This window comes from Ipomoea nil, unplaced genomic scaffold (assembly GCF_001879475.1).
Source record: "Ipomoea nil cultivar Tokyo-kokei standard unplaced genomic scaffold, Asagao_1.1 scaffold1572, whole genome shotgun sequence".
Lineage (NCBI taxonomy): Eukaryota > Viridiplantae > Streptophyta > Magnoliopsida > Solanales > Convolvulaceae > Ipomoea > Ipomoea nil.
The window spans coordinates 645,975-672,583 of NW_017618000.1; the positions used below are offsets into that span (position 1 = coordinate 645,975).

At 35.5% G+C, this 26,609-nt stretch overlaps 3 protein-coding genes across 4 annotated transcripts; 2 read left to right on the top strand and 1 right to left on the bottom strand.

Moving 5' to 3' along the window:
* The first annotated feature begins 2,606 nt into the window (after window positions 1-2,606).
* LOC109190160 (ATP-dependent Clp protease ATP-binding subunit ClpA homolog CD4B, chloroplastic) lies at window positions 2,607-7,989 on the top strand. The gene is made up of 10 exons (XM_019340605.1): window positions 2,607-2,743; window positions 3,631-4,223; window positions 4,361-4,476; window positions 4,621-4,743; window positions 4,861-5,046; window positions 5,388-5,603; window positions 5,832-6,049; window positions 6,237-6,312; window positions 6,405-6,494; window positions 6,598-7,989. The coding sequence occupies exons 2-10, from the start codon at window positions 3,647-3,649 to the stop codon at window positions 7,777-7,779; spliced, it is 2,784 nt and encodes a 927-aa protein (XP_019196150.1). The 5' UTR covers window positions 2,607-2,743; window positions 3,631-3,646; the 3' UTR covers window positions 7,780-7,989.
* Window positions 7,990-8,320: 331 nt separating this feature from the next.
* LOC109190159 (dual specificity protein phosphatase PHS1) lies at window positions 8,321-15,098 on the bottom strand. 2 transcript variants are annotated; one of them, XM_019340604.1, is made up of 12 exons: window positions 14,829-15,098; window positions 14,480-14,557; window positions 14,222-14,364; window positions 13,319-13,523; window positions 12,241-12,417; window positions 11,989-12,149; window positions 10,556-11,427; window positions 10,320-10,453; window positions 9,929-10,075; window positions 9,563-9,790; window positions 9,276-9,433; window positions 8,321-9,041 (listed from the first exon to the last, which is right to left on the bottom strand). In XM_019340604.1, the coding sequence occupies exons 1-12, from the start codon at window positions 14,871-14,873 to the stop codon at window positions 8,669-8,671; spliced, it is 2,721 nt and encodes a 906-aa protein (XP_019196149.1). In that variant the 5' UTR covers window positions 14,874-15,098; the 3' UTR covers window positions 8,321-8,668. The 2 variants fall into 2 exon arrangements, with proteins under 2 accessions (XP_019196149.1, XP_019196148.1); XM_019340603.1 differs by having other exon boundaries at window positions 10,320-11,427; window positions 14,829-15,097.
* Window positions 15,099-20,176: 5,078 nt separating this feature from the next.
* LOC109190158 (zinc finger BED domain-containing protein RICESLEEPER 4-like) lies at window positions 20,177-20,987 on the top strand. The gene is made up of 2 exons (XM_019340602.1): window positions 20,177-20,545; window positions 20,643-20,987. The coding sequence occupies exons 1-2, from the start codon at window positions 20,186-20,188 to the stop codon at window positions 20,985-20,987; spliced, it is 705 nt and encodes a 234-aa protein (XP_019196147.1). The 5' UTR covers window positions 20,177-20,185.
* The last annotated feature ends 5,622 nt before the right edge of the window (window positions 20,988-26,609 follow it).

A 26,609-nucleotide genomic window follows, 5' to 3' on the forward strand; every position in this document is an offset into this window, starting at 1 on the left:
GTAGCTGTGACTTCTCAAATGAGAGGTCTCAGGTTTGAACCCCAATGTGTGGGTATTGACTCTTTGTGTTTCACTAAGTTGAGAAAGTATGTGTGAACATAAATGGAATTAACTCTTTTTTTTTTTTTTTTTTTTGAAAACAAATGGAATTAACTCTTTAATTAACTAGACCTAAATGAAGTTTTTTACAATTTTTTTTTAATAATTTAAGCTTAACATTAATATATATAATTTATATATTTAAAAATTCTTCCTCCGTAAATTGGAAGTACTATTAAACACAAACAATCAAATTTAAGAATATTAAGAAAATAGTAAATAAAATAAGTAAAAATTAAAGAATTGATTTAACTAATAAATAGTAAACAAGACAAACAAAATGATTTTTTTTTTAATTGCGAAAGGGAGTTAAAAATGTAAATTTCATGAATTTCGCTACTAAGAAATTTAAAAGAAATCAAATAAGGATCTTGTGGTCTAGTGATACTAAGTTGTTCTTCTATATGAGGTTTTGAGTTCGAGCCTCAGTAGATATGATATTGACTCTTTGATTGAAAAAAATAATTATAAATAGATATTTCATTGTAATAGGAGTTAGTAGTACTAAAAAAAAATCTCACTAACTAAATTTGTTTTAAGTTATTATAAAATCGTTTATCAAGTAAGACTAAAACTTTGCAAGCATGATTCATATTGAATTTTAATTAGTTTTAAAGTTAATTTCATTTTTTGTTTTAGATTTATAGGTGACAGTCCACATTTAGTCATTCTTTTTCAAAACATCACTCTTTAGTCCTAGTATTATTGTAGCATGACTTTTTTTTTTTTTTTTTTTTTTTTTTATCTTCCATCAGCAAAATTGTTGAAATATCGTTAAATACAAGACAATTTTGATTATTTTTAATTTTTATACAAAGTGGATTAACCCACTATATTTTTATTTATATTTTTTTGAAAAAAAATTATAATTAATGACCTAAATAGTAAATACCATTGTATTTTATGAAATTTAAACGATTTTGTTGATGGAGGACCAAACATAGTCATACCACAATAATACTACGACCAAATAATGATAATTTGAAAAAAAAAAAGACTAAAAATGAATTGTTACCTATAAATTTAAAACCAAAAATAAAATCAACTCTTAATTTTACAAGGATATCATATATTGACACATTGTATGCATAAAATTTTTGTATGAATTTCAAGGATAAAAAAGTAAAATTTAGATGGAATGAATTGAATTGCAATTCGCAAGAATTGGAGATCTTAACTAAGGGGGGTTTGGTTCAAGGGATTTCAGATTATCCTTGTAATTTAAGAAAGGTAATATGAGATTACATTGTTTGGTTCAAGTAATTTGAAATTAAAAGTAATAAAACATGTCTGCCGTGTAGGATTTGAGGTGATTTGATTATTGAGTTTCCTTTAGGTAATGTGATATTACTTTTCAATATTCCACCTTTACCGTCAATCGTAGTACGCACGCCATTAACAAACCCATCGAGGGAGCATTTGGTTCACGGGAAGGTAATGTAAGATTTTGAGAATGTAAGATTACCTGATGTGTTTGGTTAAAGTTGCAGGAATGTAACATTAGCTTGTTTGGTTAAAGGGTATATTTTAGGGTATATTACATCAATTATTTAAATGCCCTCATATAAATTGAAAGGTGTAAGATATATTTTAGGGTATATAACATCAATTACTTAAATACAGTAGGATGGAGTTTCGTAGCTTGGTGGAGCGTCTCTCAATCTGATGAATAAAAGAAGAATAAACAAGGGCAATTTTGGAATATTGAAAAGTAATATCACATTACCTAATAAAAATTCGGTAATCAGATTACTTCCAACATTACTATATATCTTACGTGGCAGTAATGTTGCATTACCTTCCATCTCAGATGACGTAAACCAAACATGGTAATCTGAGTATTTTCCTTCTCCTGTTTTGTTATCTTAACTACATGTTGCATGCTTTAATTTTTTGCAAGTTTTAATTTTTTTTTTTTGCAGGTTATAATAATAATAATAATAATAATAATAATAATAATAATAATAATAATAATCTTCATTTCAAAATAATAATAATAATAATAATATTATTATTATTATTATTAATTATGGGAAAAAAAAGAGATTTAGGTTGCTCATTTTCTTTGAGAGCATTTAGGTAATTGATGTAATATAATCTAAAATATAATCTCCAACAAACAAGTTAATATTACATTTTTATAACTTTAACCAAACACATCAGGTAATTTTACATTCTTTTAAATAATGGTTGTTTAACAAAAAAAAAAAAAAGGAAATAATGGGTCCTGATGTGTAAATAAGTATTTTTATAACATCAAATCCGAAAATATTCTTTTACTTGATTGGCTATTACGCGATAAGGAAATGTAGGAAAATTGAAAAAAAAAATCTAGTCAGGTTTGACTAAAAGTAATCAAATCGAACGGCTGAAAATCCGTCTAGTCAGGTGTTGATGGGTGACGTAAGAGGCAGACAAGATTTTTCATTTTTTTGTGTGTATCGGCGACCCACGGTAGTGGATGGGGGTAGCGTGTGCAAAACCAATGATGTAGAAGTAGCAGGAAATGCTTTAAAAACATGTGTGTATCTATATCATCATCTCTCTATCTTCCATATTATCCTTCCCCTCTCCTCTTTTCCCCTTCGCTCGCTCTCTCTCTCTCTTTCTTTCTCTCTCCTGATTTTTTCATATTGTGATCCGGGTGAGAGCCATTTACCGACCTGTTTTATCTTTATTTGTGCTTCTTATGTGTGTGGGTAGGTGTATGTGTATTTGTATGCGTATTGGTATGGTGGATTGAGGTTTGGTTTTAGTATAATTCTGATTTGAGTGGTGGGATTAGGGATTTCTTCAGGATTTCTGTCGAGCTTTTTGATTTGTGTTCTTTAGCTGTTGGATAAGATTAAAGATTGTAACTTTGAAGGTCCTATCCATTACTTATGGAAACTTGGGTTGCCCTTTTATTCATATTGTTTATTTACTATGCTGTATGGCGTGTTGGTTGGAAGGAATATGAATGTGTTGGAAATTTTACCTCGTAGTTTTCGAGCTAAAGTTGCCTTTGTTTCTATATATATATATATATGGATGTTCTTTACTTGTAGTTAGAAATGGGTGCTTTAGAGTTTTTATTTTTATTTTTTTATAAGGATAAGGGAATGGAGGGTCAACAAGTGTATGAAATTTACATGTTATTAAGTCAAACTGCTTGAGTTTCGATTTCAAGGAAGTTGTATATAGGATATATCTGGATATGGGTAGTCTTTCTTTCTGAAATTCAGGTTTATTTTCTCATTGTCAAGATGGTAAATGGAGAAACCTAGTTGCTCCACATGTTTTGTGACACCCATATGCATTCTCAGTTTTCTTATATCCTTTCTTTGATCTACCTGTGTAACGGATAAATATGTAATTCTTAATGCATTCCTATTGTTTGGTATGCAGACTGGTCAATCATCTTAGAATACCTCTTATCGGTTTCAGTTAACATCTAATTTTAGTTGACCTATTGATATTGAAATTTCAATGGTGAATCTTGCTCCCAAAGCTTGGGAGACATTTATTGACTCTTACCTTTTCATCATGCAGATCTCTTGGAGGCATCATGGCTAGGGTTTTAGTTCAGTCAACTAACATCCCTTCTTTGGTTGCTGGTGAAGCAATTGGACAATTCAAGGGATCTGGAAAAGGAAAAGGAAAAGGAAAAAGGGTAGTTGCAATGCTTTGTAGTTCACAGTCACCTTCTTTGAAGTTGAGAAGTTTTACTGGATTGCGTGGTGGCAATGCCTTAGATACAATGGCACGTTCTGGGCAAACACTTCATTCTAAGGTAGCTGCTGCAACTTCTGGTAGACGAGGGAGAGGTAGCCGTGCTGTTGTTAAAGCTATGTTTGAGCGCTTCACTGAGAAAGCAATAAAAGTCATTATGCTTGCCCAAGAGGAGGCAAGACGTCTTGGCCACAATTTTGTTGGCACTGAACAAATTCTATTGGGTCTTATTGGTGAGGGAACTGGAATTGCTGCTAAGGTTCTTAAATCCATGGGAATCAATTTAAAAGATGCTCGTGTGGAGGTGGAGAAGATAATTGGAAGGGGCAGTGGCTTCGTTGCTGTTGAGATTCCGTTTACTCCCCGTGCAAAGCGTGTGTTGGAACTCTCTTTAGAGGAAGCCCGTCAACTAGGTAACCATTTTGTACTTGTATCTATAGATTACTTCTTTTTTCTTTACTTGGTAAGCATCTTAATAGACCAGAGTGATTTGTTTTGGGTTTTTTTTTGTTATGGATACAACATGTCTAACTTTGGTTGTTTCTTTTAGGGCATAACTATATTGGGTCAGAGCACTTGCTTCTTGGATTGCTTCGAGAGGGTGAAGGAGTGGCTGCTCGTGTTCTTGAAAACTTGGGTGCTGACCCAAGTAACATTAGAACACAGGCAAGCATTATAGTCTTGAATGGTCTCATTGTTTACTTTCTCTCTTGTGTTCCCCAGGGGGCTGGGTGGAAATGAATGTATTTATGGATTCTCCAAGTCTGAACTGGTGTTACTATTTTTTTTTTTTTTTAATTTTAAATGTAGGTCATCCGAATGGTTGGTGAGAGTGCTGAAGCTGTTGGTGCTGCTGTTGGAGGTGGAACTTCAGGACAAAAGATGCCGACATTAGAGGAGTATGGTACCAATTTGACAAAGTTAGCTGAGGAGGTAGTTTAAAAGTTTTTAGGTTTCAATTGTATATTCTTGGAATTTTCAAAAAAAAAAATTGTATATTCTTGGAATGTTAGTGAAGGTATCCTAAGATGGTCAATTTTGTACCTTTAGGGAAAACTGGATCCTGTAGTTGGAAGGCAGGATCAAATTGAGCGGGTAACTCAAATTTTGGGTCGGCGTACAAAGAACAATCCTTGCCTTATTGGAGAACCAGGTGTTGGGAAAACGGCTATTGCTGAAGGCTTAGCTCAACGAATTGCTAATGGTGATGTTCCTGAAACAATTGAGGGAAAGAAGGTATGCTATTGTTTTAGTTATCAAAACCAATTGCAGAGAGTATTTCCGATCTTACACTAGTCACCAGTGGTCCTGTGTATCTCTAGCAGACGTATCGTACCTGGAGTCTAATTTGCTCTTCAAAAATATGAACACTTCCACAGACAGCATCATTTTGGTGTTGTTCTTGTTCTTTAACATATTTATCTGCTTTCTGTGATCACATAAAGGGTGTTTTTGTGTTTTGCTTTTCTATTTTGTACTTTTTTCCTTTATTGTATCATTTTGAACTTTGCAGGCTCATAGATGTTAAATTTATCTTTTGACATGGTATCAATGCCTCTTGATTTTGGTGAGTGTAGGTTATTACCCTGGATATGGGTCTTCTTGTTGCTGGGACAAAATATCGTGGAGAGTTTGAGGAGAGGCTAAAGAAGCTGATGGAAGAAATTAAACAGAGTGATGAGATTATACTGTTTATTGATGAAGTACACACATTGATTGGTGCTGGAGCAGCGGAAGGGGCAATTGATGCAGCAAATATTTTGAAACCTGCTCTTGCTCGAGGTGAACTTCAGGTTAGTAATAGAGGGACAAAATAGAAATAGATATTGGAAGCGAGATTGATTTCTTCGTATCTTGCTATTTGGGGTCCAAGTGCTTTCTTTCCTGAAATTGTTGTATCTTCTTGGGAAAAAAGTGCTGACTTGATTTGTGAACTGAGTTTAGAAATCAAATGAAACTAGCAATTCAGAAATCCTTGTTGCATATTATTCTAATATTATAGCAATTCATTCAACTATCAGTGCATTGGTGCTACAACACTCGATGAATACCGCAAGCATATTGAGAAGGATCCGGCACTAGAGAGAAGATTCCAACCAGTTAAGGTCCCTGAACCAACTGTGGATGAAACCATACAGATCCTGAAAGGGCTTAGGGAGCGTTACGAAATCCATCACAAGCTGCGTTATACAGATGAGGCACTGGTTGCTGCTGCACAGCTTTCATATCAGTACATCAGGTACATGGCTTATTGTTTTTCTCAGGGAACGTTATAAAAAACATCATTTTTTTTTAATTGTATGTATTACCCCACACTCACATGATGAAGATGTGAGCATTTTTAGACCATAATAACTGGATTTACCGTTTTACCTTTTATGGCTCCATGTTTTTGATGATACCTCGGGTCTTGTAAAATTTTACAGTGACCGTTTCCTGCCTGATAAAGCAATTGATTTGGTTGATGAGGCTGGTTCTCGTGTTAGACTGCGCCATGCCCAGGTATGGACCTGTTCTGTTCTATAATCTATAATATGTCTGTTATTGTTTAGTTCTACGTTGAGTTGTCTGTTGAAGCTGTGTTTTCCCCCCAGCTTCCCGAGGAAGCAAGAGAACTTGAGAAAGAGCTAAGGCAGATAACAAAGGAGAAGAACGAAGCTGTCCGGGGTCAAGATTTTGAGAAGGTACTTTCTTGTTTGTCGTCTTCTTAATTATTTTTAAAGAAAATTCTGGTAGTGAACATGAATTTTTAAATTGATTCCAATTTGTGCTGTGGTGTGCGTTTAGGCTGGGGAATTACGTGACAGGGAAATGGATCTCAAGGCACAAATCTCGGCGTTGATAGACAAAAACAAAGAAATGAGCAAGGCTGAAAGTGAGGCTGGAGAAGAAGGTCCAATTGTGACCGAAGCTGATATTCAGCACATTGTGTCTTCATGGACTGGCATACCTGTTGAGAAGGTGTCGACAGATGAATCTGATCGACTGCTAAAAATGGAAGAAACATTGCACAGACGAGTGATTGGCCAAGATGAAGCAGTGAAGGCGATTAGTCGTGCTATTCGACGTGCTCGTGTTGGGCTTAAGAACCCCAACCGCCCTATAGCCAGCTTTATCTTTTCCGGTCCAACTGGTGTCGGAAAGTCTGAACTGGCCAAGGCGTTGGCTGCCTACTACTTCGGTTCAGAGGAAGCAATGATTCGTCTTGATATGAGTGAATTCATGGAAAGACACACCGTGTCAAAGCTGATTGGTTCTCCTCCCGGTTATGTCGGTTACACTGAAGGTGGTCAATTGACCGAGGCTGTTCGTCGTAGGCCTTACACTGTTGTGCTTTTCGATGAGATCGAGAAGGCTCATCCCGATGTCTTCAACATGATGCTTCAAATTCTCGAGGATGGAAGGCTCACAGACAGCAAGGGCAGGACAGTGGACTTCAAGAACACACTTCTAATCATGACATCGAACGTTGGAAGTAGTGTGATAGAGAAGGGAGGGCGTCGCATCGGTTTTGATCTCGGGTATGACGAGAAAGATAGTAGTTACAACCGAATCAAGAGCTTGGTGACGGAGGAACTAAAGCAATACTTCAGGCCGGAATTCTTGAACAGATTGGACGAGATGATTGTGTTCCGACAGCTCACAAAACTGGAAGTGAAGGAAATAGCGGATATCATGCTTAAGGAGGTATACGAGAGACTTAAGAATAAGGAAATAGAGCTTCAAGTGACTGAGAGGTTTAGGGACAGGGTGGTGGATGAAGGATATAACCCAAGCTACGGGGCGAGGCCACTAAGAAGAGCCATTATGAGACTTCTTGAGGATAGCATGGCTGAAAAGATGCTTGCACGCGAGATCAAAGAAGGGGATTCAGTTATAGTAGATGTAGATTCAGATGGTAACGTGACGGTCCTCAATGGAAGTAGCGGTACTCCTCCAGAGCCAACGCCCGAGCCAATTGCTGTGTAGATCAAAATGGGCAGTAGAATTTCTTGTTTTGTATTTGCTTTCTCCTCTCCCTGGATCTGGGTTAAAAGTTAAAAGGCAGCTGTTACTGGATTGATTGCTTGCTTTGGTAGTAAGTAGTAGTATTACATACATACATTTCTGAGTTGGATGGATGTACCCTACTAAATTGGATTTTACCAACTAGTATTATTATTATTATTATTATTATTATTATTGTTATTGTTATTATTATAGTTAGTCATCAGTAATTTTTTTTTTTTTTTTTACCTGTCTTCCAAGTTTAACGTTAATCAAGAATCACACCTGTGCTAGGGATGAAATTTGCCATCACTTTCTTTGTTAATCCTTCATCATTCTTGGAAGGAATGTCAGTTCATAGCATTTGTTTCTGTAGAGTTAACATGCTATTTATTGACTTAATAATCACAAAATTACATGAATTTAACTCCTAACAAGATTGTTCTATTGATCTTCTTAGTTTGAGCTAGTCAACTATAATAATTTTAAGTTAGTTTATTTCATTGTGGTGTCCTTTGTCGGCTAAAGTTACAATGTAAACTGTTTGACTTGATAATTGCAAAATTACAAAATTACAAGTTTGACTCATAACAGAAGTGGTCTTCAACTATGGACAATCTAAGCTGGTTTATCTCATTATGTTCCCTTGTCGACTAGAGTCACCCATGCTGGATTTACCGAATGCACACCTTCAAATAGTAGTTGCGGGTTTTCTTGTCACTAAAAAAAAATCTGAACTTTCAATTCCTACACGGCTCAACCACAGAGTATGCAGGCAGGCGATACAAAAATGAATGCCTGCCTGCAGGCTGCAGGCTGCAGCTTCTTCAGGAAACAGGAAACTAAGAGGAGGCCAGTGGCAGTAAGCATGCTATTGAAGCCCCATGATGTTTGAGTGAGAATTCCTTGGTGGGGGTGGTGGGCTCACACTTGTGCCTCGATTCAGTTTTAGCGCATTGAGGGCTTTCTGTATTTCCATTGTCATTGCACTATCGACGCTGCCAGATGATAACTTCTTATGTGCTTTCTGCAGGTGAAGTTTGAGTGAACTGCTGCTAAGCCCCGCATTCTTCCCACAGATGGAACATACCTTCATTGTTGGCCGTCGTTGTTGCCATTCCATCGAAACCTTACCATGCAACTTCTTGTCTAGCTCCAAAAGAATCCTTGCAAAACCATCATTAGGTTGGGCACGACGGTGAACTCTCTTCAGGGCATTCCATGCTTGCAATAAAGTGAAGTTTCTGCATCACCACACATTTCATTTTAATCTCACCAATTTCTTGCAAGAAACAAAAGTTTAGCATACAACATCACCCAACAAAAAAAATATATTGTCCAATGGAAAGGCTTCGAGATCAATTATTATAGAGGGGATAATTGAATAAAGATTTAGATAATGAAAGTTTGACACCATATATTATATATAGCCTGCCTTACAGAGAACTGACAAAAAAGTTCAATCAGTCTGAACTTACTTTCTCAGCATTAAGTAAGCAAGAACTACAGCTGCACTACGGCTTTTCCCTTCAAAGCAATGAACAAGAACCTTCCCGCCTATTTTTTCAACATGATCAATGAAATCATGTGCTTCCTCAAAGAGATCACTAATGTTGCTGTCCTCATTGTCACATATCTGTTTGCAGAAGAGCAAATCATTATTATTATTATTATTATTTTTAAAATAAATGCTAAATAATTGGTATCTATCAATCAATCCAAAGAATAAATTCTACAGCTAAAGAAAAAAGATTTGAGAACATACAGAAAAATTTTTGTACTCAAATACGTCAGGAAACTGGGAGTCTGACTGTCCAATTTCATTGGTGCAGAGGCATAAGATATGTGTAATTCCTAAATGTTGCAGAGTGTATACAGATCTAGCCGCAAGCGCCCCACCAATAAACAGACTGTCTAAAACCAATGATGGTTTTTCTGTATTTGCAGCATTCGTTATCAACACAATTCTCTCAAGAATGTGCTCAAGCCTTACCTATATTTATATATGTGATGTGAAAGGCACAATGAATGAGTTCAACAGAAGAAACAAATAGCGCATGGGTTTCAATTATTTAAATTTCAGCAAACTAGTAGCAGTGTGAACAAATCTCATGAAAATCCAAACACATACCTTCAGCTCATATGCATCAACCACATAATTATTATCACTGCCTTCAAAGAAGCCTGTGTTAAAATTGTTTTCCAGGCACAACTTAATTGCATCATTTTTCAGCATTTCATTCCATTGTTCTAATTCTTTGTTTAATTCTGCATCCACCTGAGTCAGTTCAATGGAGAAAAACTAAAAATTTGGATGAAAGATAAATACTAAGGGGTAAGGGACATATTCAATTCCACAAAGTCATGAAGCAAAAGCAATTAGGACGAAAAAATGTTCTCTTTGTTCACTTCTTGTCATGCAAAACTTGTACCATTTACCCATACTGTTGGCCAAATCATTCAAATAAAGATTTCCGTTTGGAACAAGGATATATTTAAGGTATCCAATAGGTATCACATACCTTAGCAGATTTGTTGAAATCACGTAGTTTTGATGCCAACCGTAGACTATGCAGGGGTTCTCCACTGCCCCTAAACTTTCCCTGCCAACTCTCCCGTAAAACTGGAGAACTGCCATCTGAGCTCTCCTTGAACCCTGAAGATGATGGTCTAGGTGTTGATCTTTGCAAGTCTGAATCATTTGAATCCAAATTGTTTTTTGAATCCAAATTGTTTTCATTAACCAACCTTTCCCTACCTGGTTGCGATGGTAAATGGCCATAGAAACCACCAGCTAGTGATGGTGACTCAGGAACAACCAGTTCCTCTTTTTCAAGATCCCCCGAAGAGGCTCTATCAATAATAGTGATAAGCACCCGCAAGAGGTTTTCCAATTTCTGATGAAGGGTGAGAAGAAATATATGAAATCCTTGTAACTCACGTAAAGCTGCACGAAATCCATTTCGAAATTCATGAATAATCGAAGTCATATTAGCCAAATGAGAATCAACTCTCATCTCAGAATCATCAGGGGGAGATCCTAATTTACCACCAGTTATCTCATGCAAAATGTTTGATGAATACTCAGAACAGTTGATAATGAGCTCTACCAGCTCAGGATAAATTTCTTGGTCATTTGCACGTTTTCCAGCTGGTGGCCTCCGGGGGACCCCTGAGTCTATTGCCACAATATGAAAATCTGAGGATGTTGACTCACATAAGTTTAGACTTTTAACACTTAAATTGCTGGATTTTGGAGACTCGGTGACATCAGAAAGATCAGAACGCTGTGATACTAATCCCGAACCCCTAGGAGGGGTCAAATTGCCATCTATTGAAGAAGCTCTTCTTTCCTTTTGAAATGCTTTAATCACCGCTGGTCTGCACCTATCGATTAGAGAATTAAAGGCCACCTCCTGTGCATCCATATTCGCAGCAGCCATCTTATCTGCTAACAGTAAGTTTGCTGAGTTCCCACGCCACCTGAGATGACGACATGGAAGGCGATCTTCATTTCTTATGACAAGGTCCAACACCATGACCCTGCCAAGTGCTGCTGCAGTTTTTTCTGCAGCTTGTTGGGAATCAAACACATTTGAGCTTTCCAACAGAGGAGATCCATGTATATAACTGCAAATGGGTAGTCATAAATTTAGAGGCTATATTTACTAAAGAATAATTTAGCATTACATTAACATGCTTTAATGTTTCATCATTTGAGTAACTCGACACAAGAAAGCCCCCATACAGATAAAGAAATGAACATAAGAAACACTACCCAGAAAAGATAAAAATGTTATATAGCCAGATTTAGTAGTAATAGTTCTTGATATGAAGAGAATCACACACCAGCACAGTTTTGTTCCCTATGCTACAGGTGAAGCATCCCAGTACTCAGTAGGTCCATAATTATTAATTATGTAAATCATAATTCTCTTCTATCAGTAGGCCCATAATTATTAATTATGTAAATCATAATCCTCTTCTATCAAACTACCAGCTGGTCCAAAAAAGATCCAACCGCTAGATTCTCAAATCTTTCAAGTCAGAGGTTAAAACTCTCAAAACTCTATAGAGTGGGCTCAGTATCTAAAATGATAGAAGTGTGCCAGAATTCATGCTAGTGCTACACCAAAATAAATAAATAAATAAATAAATAAAACATTCAGAATAAGATCAATTCACACGTACTTCATCAGTAAAAGGCATCGGCTTAGTTCAAGAGCTTCCAGAAGTTCTGAGCATGTCACCTCACCAATTTCATCTCCTTCTGAGATTGCTACATCTTTTGCTTTCTCCGCAGCTTCTTTGATCTGCAACCACTCAGGACTACTGTTGAGAATAACCCGGGCCTGCAAAATTCCAGAATATGTATTCGAGAAAATGTCAAACCCCGGCTTTAATTATAGTGAAAAAGGAAGTGGTGAAGAAAGAAGGTACAACTTGTGGAGTTCGAACACCTAGCCACTTTGCAAATTCATAGCCCAGGCGCTCTGATTGAGTGGCCATCCTTGAAGATGATATCTTTATAACAGCTGCAGCTTCCTTAAGAGAAGATTCGTCATTTTGAGGCTGGTTGAACAGTGCAAAAAAAACTACACCACCAGAATTAACAGTGACCTGTGCCCACATGAAAAGATGGAACAACTGTCAGGGAGACTGTCATTATGTACTGTTTTGATATCCTATAATAGAATAATGCAAAAAGACATACAAAACCATCTGAACAATATTTAAACTAATGTTGATGCTGCATATGCCGACATTTAAATAAGCAAATAATGAGTGAATGACACAAGAATCTTTCAAAAGAAGAATGTCAGTAGTAAAAATTCTGGTGACACAGATGACTAAAAGGAAGAGGGGGGATATGTAAGCTTTCCTGTATATTCATGTATAAAGATGAAATACATAATGTCTAATTACATAAGGGCAATAAAACTCACAAAGCTGAGCAAAAGCGGTCGTGATTAATTGGATAAAAATAAACAAAAAAAGAGTTTGATATACTGAACATGTACCCTGTTATTCTCACAGGAAGCATCTTGATTTTTCCTATGCAAAGGGAAAAATTATGCAGTGTGCAACTGAAGCAGTCAAACTGATAGATGCTGGGGCCATGATTTTTAGGAAGTCTTATTTTAGTTAATAAATTACTAAATAGTTATTTAGAAACTAATAAATAGTTATTTAGAAATTACTAAATAGTTATTTAACTTATTATTCTTAGTCTTCGAATTAATTTTAGGTAGTTTAATTATTTAGAAGTAAATTGGAAGATTTCAGCAGATTACTTAGCTTATTTAGCATTCTATGAGTTGTATTTTACCCTATAAAAAGGGGAACCAATTTCAATGAAAGGGGAGCAGAAATTTAACCCCAAAAAAGGGTCTAAGGGAGTTTTGGGTCTCAAGCAAACCCAGTATTTTCTTCTCTTTCCAACTGTTATTCTCTATTCATTTTTTCCTTATGTTTTCTTGCCCTTGACGGGAGAACATAACAGAAACTCAAGTCTAACTACCTCTAGTGCTTTATTCATTTCATCCTCTGACTGTTCTGTACTACTACTGTGCTCTGTATGATGAAGAGAAGAGAGCATGCTCCAGGAAAAGGTGTTCGACTCAATGTCCATCATGGCAGCACTACCAAGTCTACCCCACAAACTCACTTCTGCTGCTTGTTCAGAGGGCGGAGGGTCTTTCAGATCTGCACTTGACTCTTCTGGACTGAAATAAAATGATAATTATATAACTAATATGTGACGGATGTATATATTTAGAGGTATAAATCCAATTGATCATTATATCTAACTATATTGCCAAAAAAATAAAATTTGAAACTCAATTCTAACGAGGTATACATTTGATGATCACATGTTACATAAATCAAAAAGATTTCAGTGGCAAGTTAATACACTGAGAGTGCAACAATTTAATTGTGCATGCATCACCTAGTAGGATAAAATTGTATAGAAATATTATCCCTAATAGATAGATTTCTCTCACTGTTTGATAATTAGGGACATAGAGCTTACAAGCAAACAAAAGTTTTGTGCACAAATTCAATTGACATTGTATCTGTTAAAGAGCTTCCTCAAAAAAAAAAAAAAACACCATTCTTAAGAAAGAACATTAATGAAACAATGGAGCAGTTGTTAGTAGTTAGTGCCCAAGATGCTAACTGTTAGGCATCCAAAGAAAATTTTCTATATGAGACAATTAGAAAGCCAATATGAGTTATTTCTTGTGTATATAACTTTCAAGATTCATCCAAAACTACTTGAGTTGCAGTCTCAAATCTCAAAGCTATGTGATGCAAACATCAGCTACACTAGTAAATGATCCTGAGAACAATCAAATAAACTGATTAGAAAGCGATAACTAATCACCAATTGCTACATTGTACTGAAGACTGAAATCTCAACCTTGAGAGCATAGTATCAGCTCTGTGAGGACGACGAGGGAACCCTGATGAGCGGTTCTTGCCACTGCGTTTACGGACAAGCTCCAGCCATTCTGTGAACCGATATGCCGGCCCCACAGTAATATCCCCCAACATATAAAGCACCTGCATTTTTCAGAATTCCAACACCATTTCAGCTCAATCACAAATAACATCTAGATGTTCACAATGCCAGCTCTTCTCCCAGCTAGAAATTAGGCATAGAAGTGATAAAGCTGACCCGAGAAGTGATGTTAAAGGGAAATGGGGTCTCAGGCTCTTCGGATCCCAGATCAAAATCCTTCTCTTCCTCTTCTTTCTGCATATACATAAACTCAACTCTACTTTACAGGCCACACAAACTATATATACACAAACAATTACGGAGTACTCAACAAATCCAGATCTAGATCATTATTCAAATCATGATAGCAAACGAGCATAACAGAAAAAATAAAAATAAAATCATGGAATTGCATATACTGTATACATATTGAATGAATGTATATATAGGCGAGATTTGAGGGTATGGGGTAATGATTTCCTATGGAAAAAAGTTGCGTAAAAAGAGAGAGAGAGAGACATAGTACCTGAAGGGAGAAAAGGGCTTGATTCTCTTTACATTGATTGGCCATATTCCCTTTTTTTTTTTTTTTAATAATTACTTTTCTTTGAAAATATTATGTTTAAAAAAAAAAAAAACGGATTTTCCCGCTTTTCTGGGCGGTCGAGAGTGTCAGTGAAAGTGGGCTTCACGATCAAGAAGAGAAGTTTGAGCAGAGAGCGGTTTCATGGAGGTTTAACTGAGTGGACTCGTTGAACAGTGAGCTTGGATGAATCAGGAGCTTCTTTCGGTTGATAACGACAGCAGTTTCTCATTAAGCCCCTCAACTATTTCTTATTTATGAATCTCGCCCGAATATTAAATGCTTTTTGTATTTGTATACTTTTTACTTTTGAAAACTATTTTCACTTTTGATCTCCTAATTTTTTTTTTTGAAAAGTAAGTATGAACTTTTATTAAATAAATCATTCAATACAAGCATGAATTGTAGAAATCCAAACAGAGGACCATGTTGTGAAGAGGCCACTCTAGCTACTGCATGAGCACACCTATTCTCTGATCTAGGAACATAATTAAAAGACACTACTTCAAAGTGTCTACGAAACCCCTTACAAGCTTCAATCACATATCCCGCATATGAAAGATTTGCACCTGAGCCGTTAAGGATATTACAGGCCACCTGACAATCAGATAAAACGCAACTTTAGTGATACCAATCTCTTTTACCCAAGACATAGCTTCTTGGATAGCGATCACCTCCGTAAACAATACATCTTTAACGCATCGGATGTGGCCATTTTTTGCCCCAATATAAATACCATTATTATCAAACGCCACACACCCAAAACAAGCTCGGTGATCCCCTTCGAAAACTGCAGCATCTACAAAAAATTTTGCCACTCCTTCCATAAGATTCAAACCTGCAGAGTGAGGCACTACCTGTGAGCATATAGCCATTACTGTGCAATCCAACTACAAGCTTAGGCTTTTAGTTGAGATGGAGCACATGTTTCAATTTGGTATCAAAGCCAGATTGAAAGTCATGGGTTCGAATCCCAGCGCCACTCGTAAGCGATTACGGTTTATTGGTCCACGTGTTGCTTGGACCCAGAGGCGGACCCAGCATGGGGGCAGCTGCCCCCACTCACCCCACCCCCACCCCATATATAACCCTTATATGTATATATAGTACAAGTTTTAGTATAAGTACAATAAAATAGATAAAAGTTAACAAAAGGTGACTAGATCAGGTGGCTGGGCGTGTGTTCTGTCTATTAAGGAGGCCTGGGTTCGATTCCTTCTGTTGTGCAGATTTTACGTCGGTGACTTAGGCTGCAAAGTGTTGTTGCATGTTTTATTTTTATGACTTTTATACTTCATATTAATTAATTGTGAGAGTTGCATGTTTTATTTTTATGACTTTTATACTTCATATTAATTAATTGTGAGATTTGCATATATATATATATATATATATATATAAAACTTTTTATGACTTTTATACTTCATATTAATTAATTGTGAGATTTGCACATAAATATATATAACCTTTACACACATATATATAACTTTATTTTATATTAATAATGAGATGTGTTTATAATGTATTTTTTATTCGAATTATTTTATCAAATTAATTATGTTTCATATTTTGTTATGAATATTTTTTTATAAAGTTTTGATGTGGTTTATTTTTCGTCCACATCCAATAATATTTGTGACTATATTTTAAGTGTTTTATTTTTTATCAAACTATCTCTTTTGTTTTAATGCGTTTCGTTTATTAAACTATCTCTTTTGTTTTAATGCATTTCGCCCCCACTGGAAAAAATTTCTGGGTCCGCCACTGCTTGGACCCCACCTCACATAGGAGGGGAGGGATATGTATATATTGATATAGTAGAGATAAAATATACTTTTGGCCCCCCTCTATTTTTTTTTTTAAATAAAACAATCTATTATGTTTATATTAAATGAACTCAAAATATATATTAAAGTTCACTATTTTTCATTAAATAAAAAAATAAATCATATAATTAAAATTAAAATTTTTCTTTATTATCTTATTTCTTTTATCAAGATTTTAATAATGAAGAGAATCAAGTATACATTTTAATTTTAAAAAATCTCCAAATCAGAGATATATGCTTTGATTTTATTAGTTATGTTGATTAATTAATTAGTGATTTATTGTGTGTTTTTATTATTTATTTACATTTTTAAGATGTACATTTGCTAGTTTAAAACTTTAAATGATTAGTTTTGAAATTGACAAAAATTAATATTGAATGTTTAATTCGTCTTGGTTTTTGTCTTTTATCTCTCAAATTTTGAAATATTCAGTTAATCAGTGAAATGAATATCAGTTAATTATGAAAAAAATTGGTGACAAAATAATTGACAAAACTTTTTATTTGATGTTAAGAGAATATATATTTAATAAATGTTGTTGCTATTGTTATTATTATATTTTGTGTTATGTGAAAAATTTATAAAGTAATGATCGGCACATGTGTCGATCGTACTCATATAATTATGTATTTCATACTTTATTACACATAATATAATTAGAAATTATTATCAATAATAATCACAATAATGTATGGTATATATAATAATATGGTACGATTAATTATAATGTCGGTTAACATTGTAAATTTTCTCTACTACATCGGCCCCCAACTCAAGTTTTCTGGCTCCGTCCCTGGGGAAGGACACATTTTTCAATTCTACCTGCACTGTTGCGTTTTGATTTCTAACTATTAATTTGTCTTTTTCATATTTAATGCATATATAATTATTAAAATTTTGCAACATTTGATCTATCAGATTAATTTTCAAACCTACTTTAACTAGAATCTCCCACACGACATCCATGTTAATTACTTGAAATGAAAATGTTATTATTTAAATTTGAGTAGTATGTACACTATTAGTTGAATATTTAGTTTTGTGTTTATAAAAATTAGATAGAATTAGCTAAAAAATTTGATTAGAATGACAAAATGTGGCAATGTTTTGATAGTCATGCGCAAATATAAAAAATAAAATGTTGTTTATGAAACAAATTTAAAAAGATACGATAGTCGCCAGTCAAAAGTGAACAAAAAAATCTCTTTCCTTTATATTATTTTTAAGTTTTTAACCATATAATTTAAATAATTTAAATAATCAGATAATAGTGATTAAATAAGACAAAATTGGTTGATAGGCTCATTATTTTACCAAACAGGCCAAAAATATAGTGTATTATACATGGAGAAAAGACCACGCCATTTTCCAACAAAATGATTTTATCTTTGGTGGAATCTATAACCCCCGGATTTTAAACCATGGACGATCTCCCCATGCCTCGCCAACAAGCTGAGGTTCCTATAACAGCATTTAACAGAGCAATAACCTTTAGGATCATTGGCAGAAATTCATGTATTTGTCAGTTTTTGCATACTGACGGGGATGTTTAGAATGAGTTGCCCATCTCGTTCATCAAAAATATCCTTCACACAATCAACGTCCCATCTCGTGCCCCTCTCATTAAACAAAGATGAAACTGGTGCCTCAGCAATGGTTTCATGTAGAGACGTTTGTACACACGGGGCATCCTCCGCAGGTAGTCGTGGATCTTTTCCAATCAAAGTGGTGCAACCATCTCCTATACACCGTCTGCATCCCTCCTTTATCGTCCCTTGAACCTCGATAATACTCCTCTAAATATACCAGGGGTTACTACCCTGCTTTGCATTAAAAAAAAAAAAAAAAAAAACTATAGTTTGGATAGTAGTGGGCTTTATATATTTGCGCCACTAATAATAAGTCGCCATGCTTGTTTACCAAAGTAGTGCCAAGTTCATCTCCCTAAGCTTCCGGAACCCTAATCCACCTCGTGATTTTGGTTTGCATAAACCCTCCCATGACCTCCACCTAAGTAGGGGCTACTTGATAGGGAATACCCCTTGATCGTATTGTTTGTGTATGTGCTCGGTATATACGCTTGGGAGTAAGATTACCTAATCTTATGCCTCGTCCTTGCACCCAGGGCAGCATTCCCAACCTCATACACTAGAGAAAATCACCCCAAGCACTAAGCCTCTGGCAGTAAAGGATAAACGTAATCACCTCGCCACCCGATCACGTCGTAACAGTACAAGTGTTAAGAACCTCCATGTACGTGGATCTATTGAAATCGCCTCCGAGTCCACGTGGTAGACATGCTAGATACCTGGCATGTGTTCCCTCTAGGGGTGTAAATGAGCCGAGCCGCTCGTGAGCGGCTCGGTCAACGCTCGGCTCGAGCTCGGTCAAAATCGAGCTCGAGCCGAGCTCGAGCGGCTCGTCAAATAAACGAGCACGAGCCGAGCCTAGATACTCTAGGCTCGTGGCTCGTCGAGCCGGCTCGCGAGCCGTATAATATACAATATAATATATAATATTATATAATTAAAATATATAAAAATAATAATTAAAATTTAAAACTCAAAAGTCAAAACTTAAAAGCCCTAGAATTCTAGCGCATTCAGAATTTGAGATTTCATATTTCAACTTTCGAGAGAGACTTTGACAGTTTGTCTATTCCGCTTTTCGTCCACGACTCCACGCCTCCACGTCCACGGTAGAGAGACTTCAACAGTTGCCGCCGGTTCACGAGTAACGACTGCAGAGAAGCGTTGCCGCCGTCGCGAGTCACCACTCCAGAAGTCCAGAACGCCATCGCGAGACCTCCGGGATTGCCGTCGCGAGACCTCCGGGATTGCCGTACGGAAGTTTCTTCACTTTCTTGTTTCACAATTTCCAGTAAGTTCTTTTTCATAGTTTTATATATTAGTTTCTTCACTTTCTTGTTTCACAATTTCCGTAAGTTCTTTTTCATAGTTTTATATATTAGTTTCTTCACTTTCTTGTTTCACAATTTCCAGTAAGTTCTTTTTCATGGTTATATATATTAGTTTCTTCACTTTCTTGTTTCACAATTTCCGTAAGTTCTTTTTCATAGTTTTATATACTCCGTATTAGTTTCTTCACTTTCTTGTTTCACAATTTCCAGTAAGTTTTTTTCATAGTTTTCATAGTTTTATATATTAATTTACAAGCTACTTGAATATATTAGTTCCTTTTCATAGTTTTATACTGCCTAGTGCCCTAGTTAAATATATTAGTTTCTTATTAGTTCTTATTTTATATATTAGTTGTTAAATATATAATATATTAGTTCTTATTAGTTCTTATTTTATATTAGTTTCTTATTAGTTCTTATTTCAAAGTTTTATACTGCCTAGTTAAATATATTTTATATATTAGTTTCTTATTAGTTCTTATTTTATATTAGTTGTTGTTGTTGGATTGAGGTATATGATAACTTGATGTCGTTAGTGTTTTCCATTAGGCATGTCTACCGATAATTCATCTGTCCCGCAAAATCCACACACTCTAAATAATGTGGTTGGTGAAAGCAATGAAACTATTAATCAATCACATGAACAATCTGAAGGAGTTGAAAGAGTAGAATTACATTCAGATGATCATGACACACAACAAAATGAAGAAACACACGATCAAGAGTTTCAAACAAACAAGAGAAAAAAGACTTCAGGTGTGTGGAATGATTTTCATATGGTCGACATAGATGGAGTGCAGAAGGTACAATGTAATCATTGTCATCATCATTTTGCATTAACTAAATCGGGCACAACAACTAGCTACAAGAGGCATCAAGACAAATGCGTTAAGAGAAAGGCAAATTTGAAGGTAAGTACTTAAATTTGAAAATAAATTTTTATATAGCTAATTTATTCTATTCATTATTAATAGTTATGGTATTGGTTTTGTACTTTGTACTTTGTAGGTCACCGATCAACAAACAAAGTTAAATTTTATGCCTAGTGATGGAGTTCCATCTTCCCTTCCTTCATTACATCGTGGAAATTTTAATATGGAAAGAATGAGGGAGTGTGCTGCTAATTGGGTCATGATGCATGAGCATTCGTTTACTATTTTGGAGGAAGCAGGATTTAACCTATTGATGAAAGAAGGATGGCCGGAGTGGAAAAAAATTAGTAGAAATACATGCAAAGCAGATTGTTTGCAGGTTTATGAGATTGAAAAGAAGAAGTTGAAGAACAATCTTGAAAGTGTTAGTAAAGTAAGTTTGACAACAGATTGTTTGGAAATCAAAAAATCAGAAGATTGAGTATATGGTTGTCACTGGACACTGGATTGATTCTTCTTGGAGGTTGCAAAAGAGAGTTTTAAACTTCATTAACATTCCACCACCGAGGGGAGGTCTTCAGCTTTCTGATGCTATATTTGGATGCATGAAAGAGTGGGGCATTGAAAAGAAAGTGTTTACAATTACAGTTGATAATGCTTCAAGTAACGATTCTGCTATTAGGTACATGAATGATACACTCCAAAGGTCAAGAAGTTTGGTATGTGGGGGACGTTTGTTTCATGTTCGCTGTTGTGCACACATATTGAACTTGTGTGTTCAAGATGGATTAGATGAGATTCAGAACATCATTAGTGATGTTAGAAATAGTGTGGAATATGTGAACCGGTCGGAATCAAGGCGTATACAATTTGGTAACTGTGTGCAACAATTGGAAGATGATTGGGAAAAGGTTGTCAAAGTTTGCTCAATTTTAGAGACTTTCTGGACAGCTACTCACATTATTTCAGGTTTGTTTCTTTTAATTTTTTTTTTTAATTTGGTTAAGGTTGTGACTTGTGAATTGCGATTATCTGAATTCAAATTTATTTCAGGTTCTGAGTATCCTACTTCAAATTTGTTTCTTCAAGAAGTTCAAAAAATTAAATCAACATTGGATAGTCATGTAGATGATGAAGATGACTTTATTAAGGATTTGGTTAAGAGAATGAAGAAGAAGTTTGATAAATATTGGGGTGAGTGCAATTTGTTGATGGCTATAGGTGCTGTTTTTGATCCAACAAAGAAAATGCTTGCAGTTGAATTCTGTTTCCCTAGACTTTATTCTGATAAGGAAGCTAAGGAGAATATAGCAAAAGTGAAGGAGATCATCAATACTCTTTATGGAGAGTATGTTGCTGAATCAATGAACAAAGATAATCCTGAAAATCCAAGTTCTTCAAACACTTTTAGAAGCCAAGTCAGCCGCCAAAAGTCTACATATGCTTGGGAAGATTTTGAGGGATTTTGTGCCCAAGTTGAAACTTCAGGGCCTAAAAACTCTGAGTTAGTAGACTATCTAGAAAAAGCGCGTCTTAAGACTACTGAGGTTCCAAGCAACTTTTGTTCTTTAGATTGGTGGAAGATGCATAGACTGCAGTATCCAATATTGTCTCGAATGGCAGCAGATATTTTAGCTATACCTGTTAGCAGTGTGGCTTCAGAAGCAACATTTAGTGCTGGGACAAGGGTAATTGATTCGTATCGTGCATCATTGTTGCCTGAAACAGCCCAAGCTTTACTTTGTGGGGGTGATTGGCTAAGACATATACATGGAGTTACCAAAACCAAAGTAAGTTAACTTTTATGCTAAAAGATACATTTTTTTTTAAAATATTTGTTTAATTGTATACTTATTTTTATTTTATTTTTTTGTAGAAAGAGAAATCATTCCAAGAAATATTTCTTTCGGCATCCAACTCATGAAAGTAAGTTACAAAGTAACATCTTTGTTTAACTATTTTTAATTAATTTCATTTATTATCTAATATTATTCATTTTTTTTTTTTTTGCAAGTTGAACAAATATTTCCTGTTTTGAACATATCCGGGACGAAATATATATGTACAAGGAATCAAGGACTACTACTGTTGACTTGTGTTTTGTTGTGATTTGCAAACTTATTTTGAATGTTTTGAAGTTTGAACAAACAGACTTGTGTCTTCACTATCTTTTACTTCGTTGCGAAATTATTTTGAGTGTTTTGATTTGAAGTTTGTATTATTTATGTATGGATAAAACAGAGCAGTTTAAATTTTAAATCAAATAGGTTAAACCGTCAAATTCAAGGTTAAGATCGAGCACGCATTTGAACCCGAGCTCGAGCCTGATCTCGAGCTCGAATTCGAGCTCAAAATCAAGCTCGAACTCGAGCTCAAGATCGAATTCGAGCTCGAGCTCGAGCAGCTCGATAATTGCCGAGCTCGAGCTCGAGCATCCAGTTACGAGCTCGATTGAGCTCGAGCTCGAGCTCGAGCATAGCTGCATTTAACGAGCTCGAGCTCGAGCATACCCATGCTCGAGCTCGGCTCGACTCGTTTACACCCCTAGTTCCCTCCAGATCTCTATAAAAGGCATATTTAATATCTTGAGGGGGACTTTTGAACTTTTACTCTTAAGATACTTAGGCTCGGGAGCGTTTGACCTCTTGTTCAACAACCTGAGACCATACTATACATAAGCGTGTTTACCACAGCAGTTATTAAGTAGGAGCCACAACTTATTGTGATGGAATCAGTTGAAGAGGCATGTAATATGAGCCAATTAAATGTCTTAGGAATCAAAGATCTTGGCTCGTGAGGTTCAACCAATAGCTGACACTCCATCGTCTCCTACGTTTGTTTCAATACTCCACAAGGTTGATGAAGTCATAGTAGATGTTGGCCAATTAGATGCAATTGATGACTTCAACTTCAAAGAATCAATTTCAAGCTTGAATAAGTTTGACAAGGGCATCGATTCCAGTGGAGTAATTATTCTTGTTCTACATAATGTTAGCTCTATTTCTCCATGGCAATCTATATGTGGATTAAAGTCATGTTTATGCATCAAAAACTTCATGAAATCATAAAATCATGAAAATTTTCTCTGTATTAATTATGCAGTTCTTTAGCTCTCATATGAGGATTTGTTCTGAACATTTCAGGTATGGCGTGGGATCTTTTGGATCGAGAAAGTTTAATATGTTTCATCAAATTTTCCATTTTACTACTAGGAAAGATTTAAATATGCAGACCCAAAAGTAAGGTGATTATATTCATTGACGCTTTTTTGTTCTTGATGCATTGATTTCACTACAGAAATGGTAAAAATTGATGAACGAGAAGGTGGGTTCTGGTACTTAGCATATATGCTATTGCTTTTGTGGATGGCTATATAGGCTCCTCGGGTCAAATACAGTACGCTGTACCGTGGGAGCTGGCCTGACGCTTGAGGGTGGTATATATGTTGGCACCAGTGGTTAGGGAGCCATTGCTTGGGACCTTGGGTCGTTGAAGCCCTCTGCGATAAAAATGCAGAGGTCTGTACGTACGGGGGTGGCCTGGGTTCCAAGGGTGGGTGGAGGTGAGTACCATTGCTCATGTGGCGGACTATTCACGGTTCCTTCGGATAAAAATGCAGAGATCTGTACCGGCAGGGATCTATCCAACGCATGAGGGTGGTTTGGGTTTGGCGGCTGATTTCATTGCTTCTGTGGATGGTCATATAGGTCCCCTCGGATAAAAATGCAGAGCTTTGTACCGCGGGGGACCGACCTGACGCTTGAGGGTGGAATTGGTTCGTCATAGTTTGTTGGAGCATCGTTCCCACCCTGAGTGTAGGGCATGACGCCCGGGAATTGTCTAGCTTTCACTCAGTACCAGGTTGTTTGCAGTATGGGTGTTGGGCCCACTTTGTAGTTTAGAGTTTCTCCTTTACTTGTTTGCCTTTAGGCCTTCTTGCTTTATTTGTAGACTTGGCCACTTTTGGGCCTTGTCCTTCTTGTTTTATTTGTTGACTTGGTCACTTTGGGCCTTGTCCTTTCTTTTCTGGTGCCTTGGTCACTTTTGGGCCTTGGCGAGACTCTGTTCGGTTCCCCGTTTTGTTTATAAATAAGATGAACCTTTTTTCAAAAAAAAGAAAAAGAAAAAAAAGAAAAAAAAGGTGATGTTTAATTGATCAAATTTATTGTAGGCAGACTTTAAACCAATGCTTAGAAAACTTTTGACAACTCATCTAGGGTGGAAATTCTTACACTGTGCACATGAATTTCAAGAAAGATATGATAACTTCTTGCTCATTTGTTTTTGTGTCTCTCACCCCTCTCCTCCCCTCTCTTTGAATGTTATAATAAATGACACAATTATTACTTTTAAAAATGAAGATATTTTCTAAAGCATCTTACACCTTACAATCTAATTAGTTTTGTTACATTAAAGAAATAGATGCATGCATGAAATCACTAAATTGATTCCCTTATACTAATATTTATATAATTGACCCGTCATTTTTTACCATTGATCATTCTAGATCGATGGATCAAATTAGTCCATAATTGGAACAATTCATTTCAACAAACAATTGGACCAACATTTTGTAATTCTCATTATAGGCCTAACTTTATTGACTCTTATTAAATTTAGTAGATATTATATATCTCAATCAACACCTCATTGATGAACCAAAGTTAGTAATACCCATTTAGAGTTTAAATCGATTGGTATTAAAATTAAATCTATTGGTATTTTTTTTTTTTTAAAAAAAAAAAAAAAAGTCCACAAAGAAATGAGTCAGAGTTCGGGGCAGTACATTGCGTCCCAGTAAAGTAAATATTTTGTATATCTTTACAAGGGAATGTTCAAAGGATAACGCCTACCTATCATATATAAGGATTGACCGTTGAACACAATCGTGTTGTTTTTAATTACTCCCAAAGATCAATTTTCATTAATGTGAGAGATTGTTGGAAATTTCAGCATATAGTGACGTTTTAAGTGGTTATTTTGTGATACAAATATATATCGGGTATATTTTCAATTTGAGTCAGATCAAAGTGGATTCAAGTGCTTGTAAGTGCAACGAAGAAAACGATATATTGTAAGTTTAAAATAAATAATGAGTGAATGATAAATTGAGTCTCAAAATAGACATATTTGAGTTGACAAAAATTATATAATGATTGGGCTACGTTATACTAAACTTACGAACTACACTTTTCCAATTGAGACGAGAAGACACTCCAAAAAAAAAAATGAGAAGTGTAGGTTGGGGCACTGACAGTACTCCATCAAAAGTAATTCCACCTTCCAATGGAAATTAGCCATTCCACCAGAAGGTGGAAGTAAATTTCACCTTCTGGTGGAATTTGGCAATTCCACTAGAAATGTGGAATTCCACTTCGGAATGAGAGGTTAATATATCCTCTCGATGAAATTAATTATACATTTCCTTTGCTTCTCCCTTTTGAATCCCTAGGTCCCCACATTCAGACCCGATAAAACATTATGGAAAAATGTAAATCACCGTGACTCAATAGACAGGGCACAACTATTGAGCTAAACCCGTGCGGGTATAGCTTTCCTTTTCTTCTTAGTATCTGTTCATATACTTTCTCAACCTACTGAAACACAAAGAGCTAATAACGCCTCCATTAAGGCTCAAACTCATAACCTTCCAAATGATAGTCCAACTTGGGTACCATTAGACCACATAGTTCGGGTAAGAATTACTTTTTATTAATTTCAATTTATTCTTTGAAAGTTAACGTTTGTAACGAGGATGTTAAATTCTAAATTAAATTGTTTATTAAGAATATTACAAAAATTTATTTTAAATCAGTGATTAATGTCATGTAAATTGTTAATTTGACCAACTCTCTTATGTATATTAAGTTGAGCAATTGATTTTTAAAATACACACTACGAAATTATTTTCTCTCTTAAAAATTCCTCACCCTGAACTTTTGCTCTTCCCCTCTAAAAGAACTTGTGTTCTTCCTTAGTCTTGTTTTCTGAATTTAATTGTTGAGTGCTCAAACTTTTAAATTGTAAGTTCATTTTATGTTGGAAAACTTAAGCTACAATGTTCCTAACACCTTGGGAGATAACAAATAAGACTTTAAAAAAA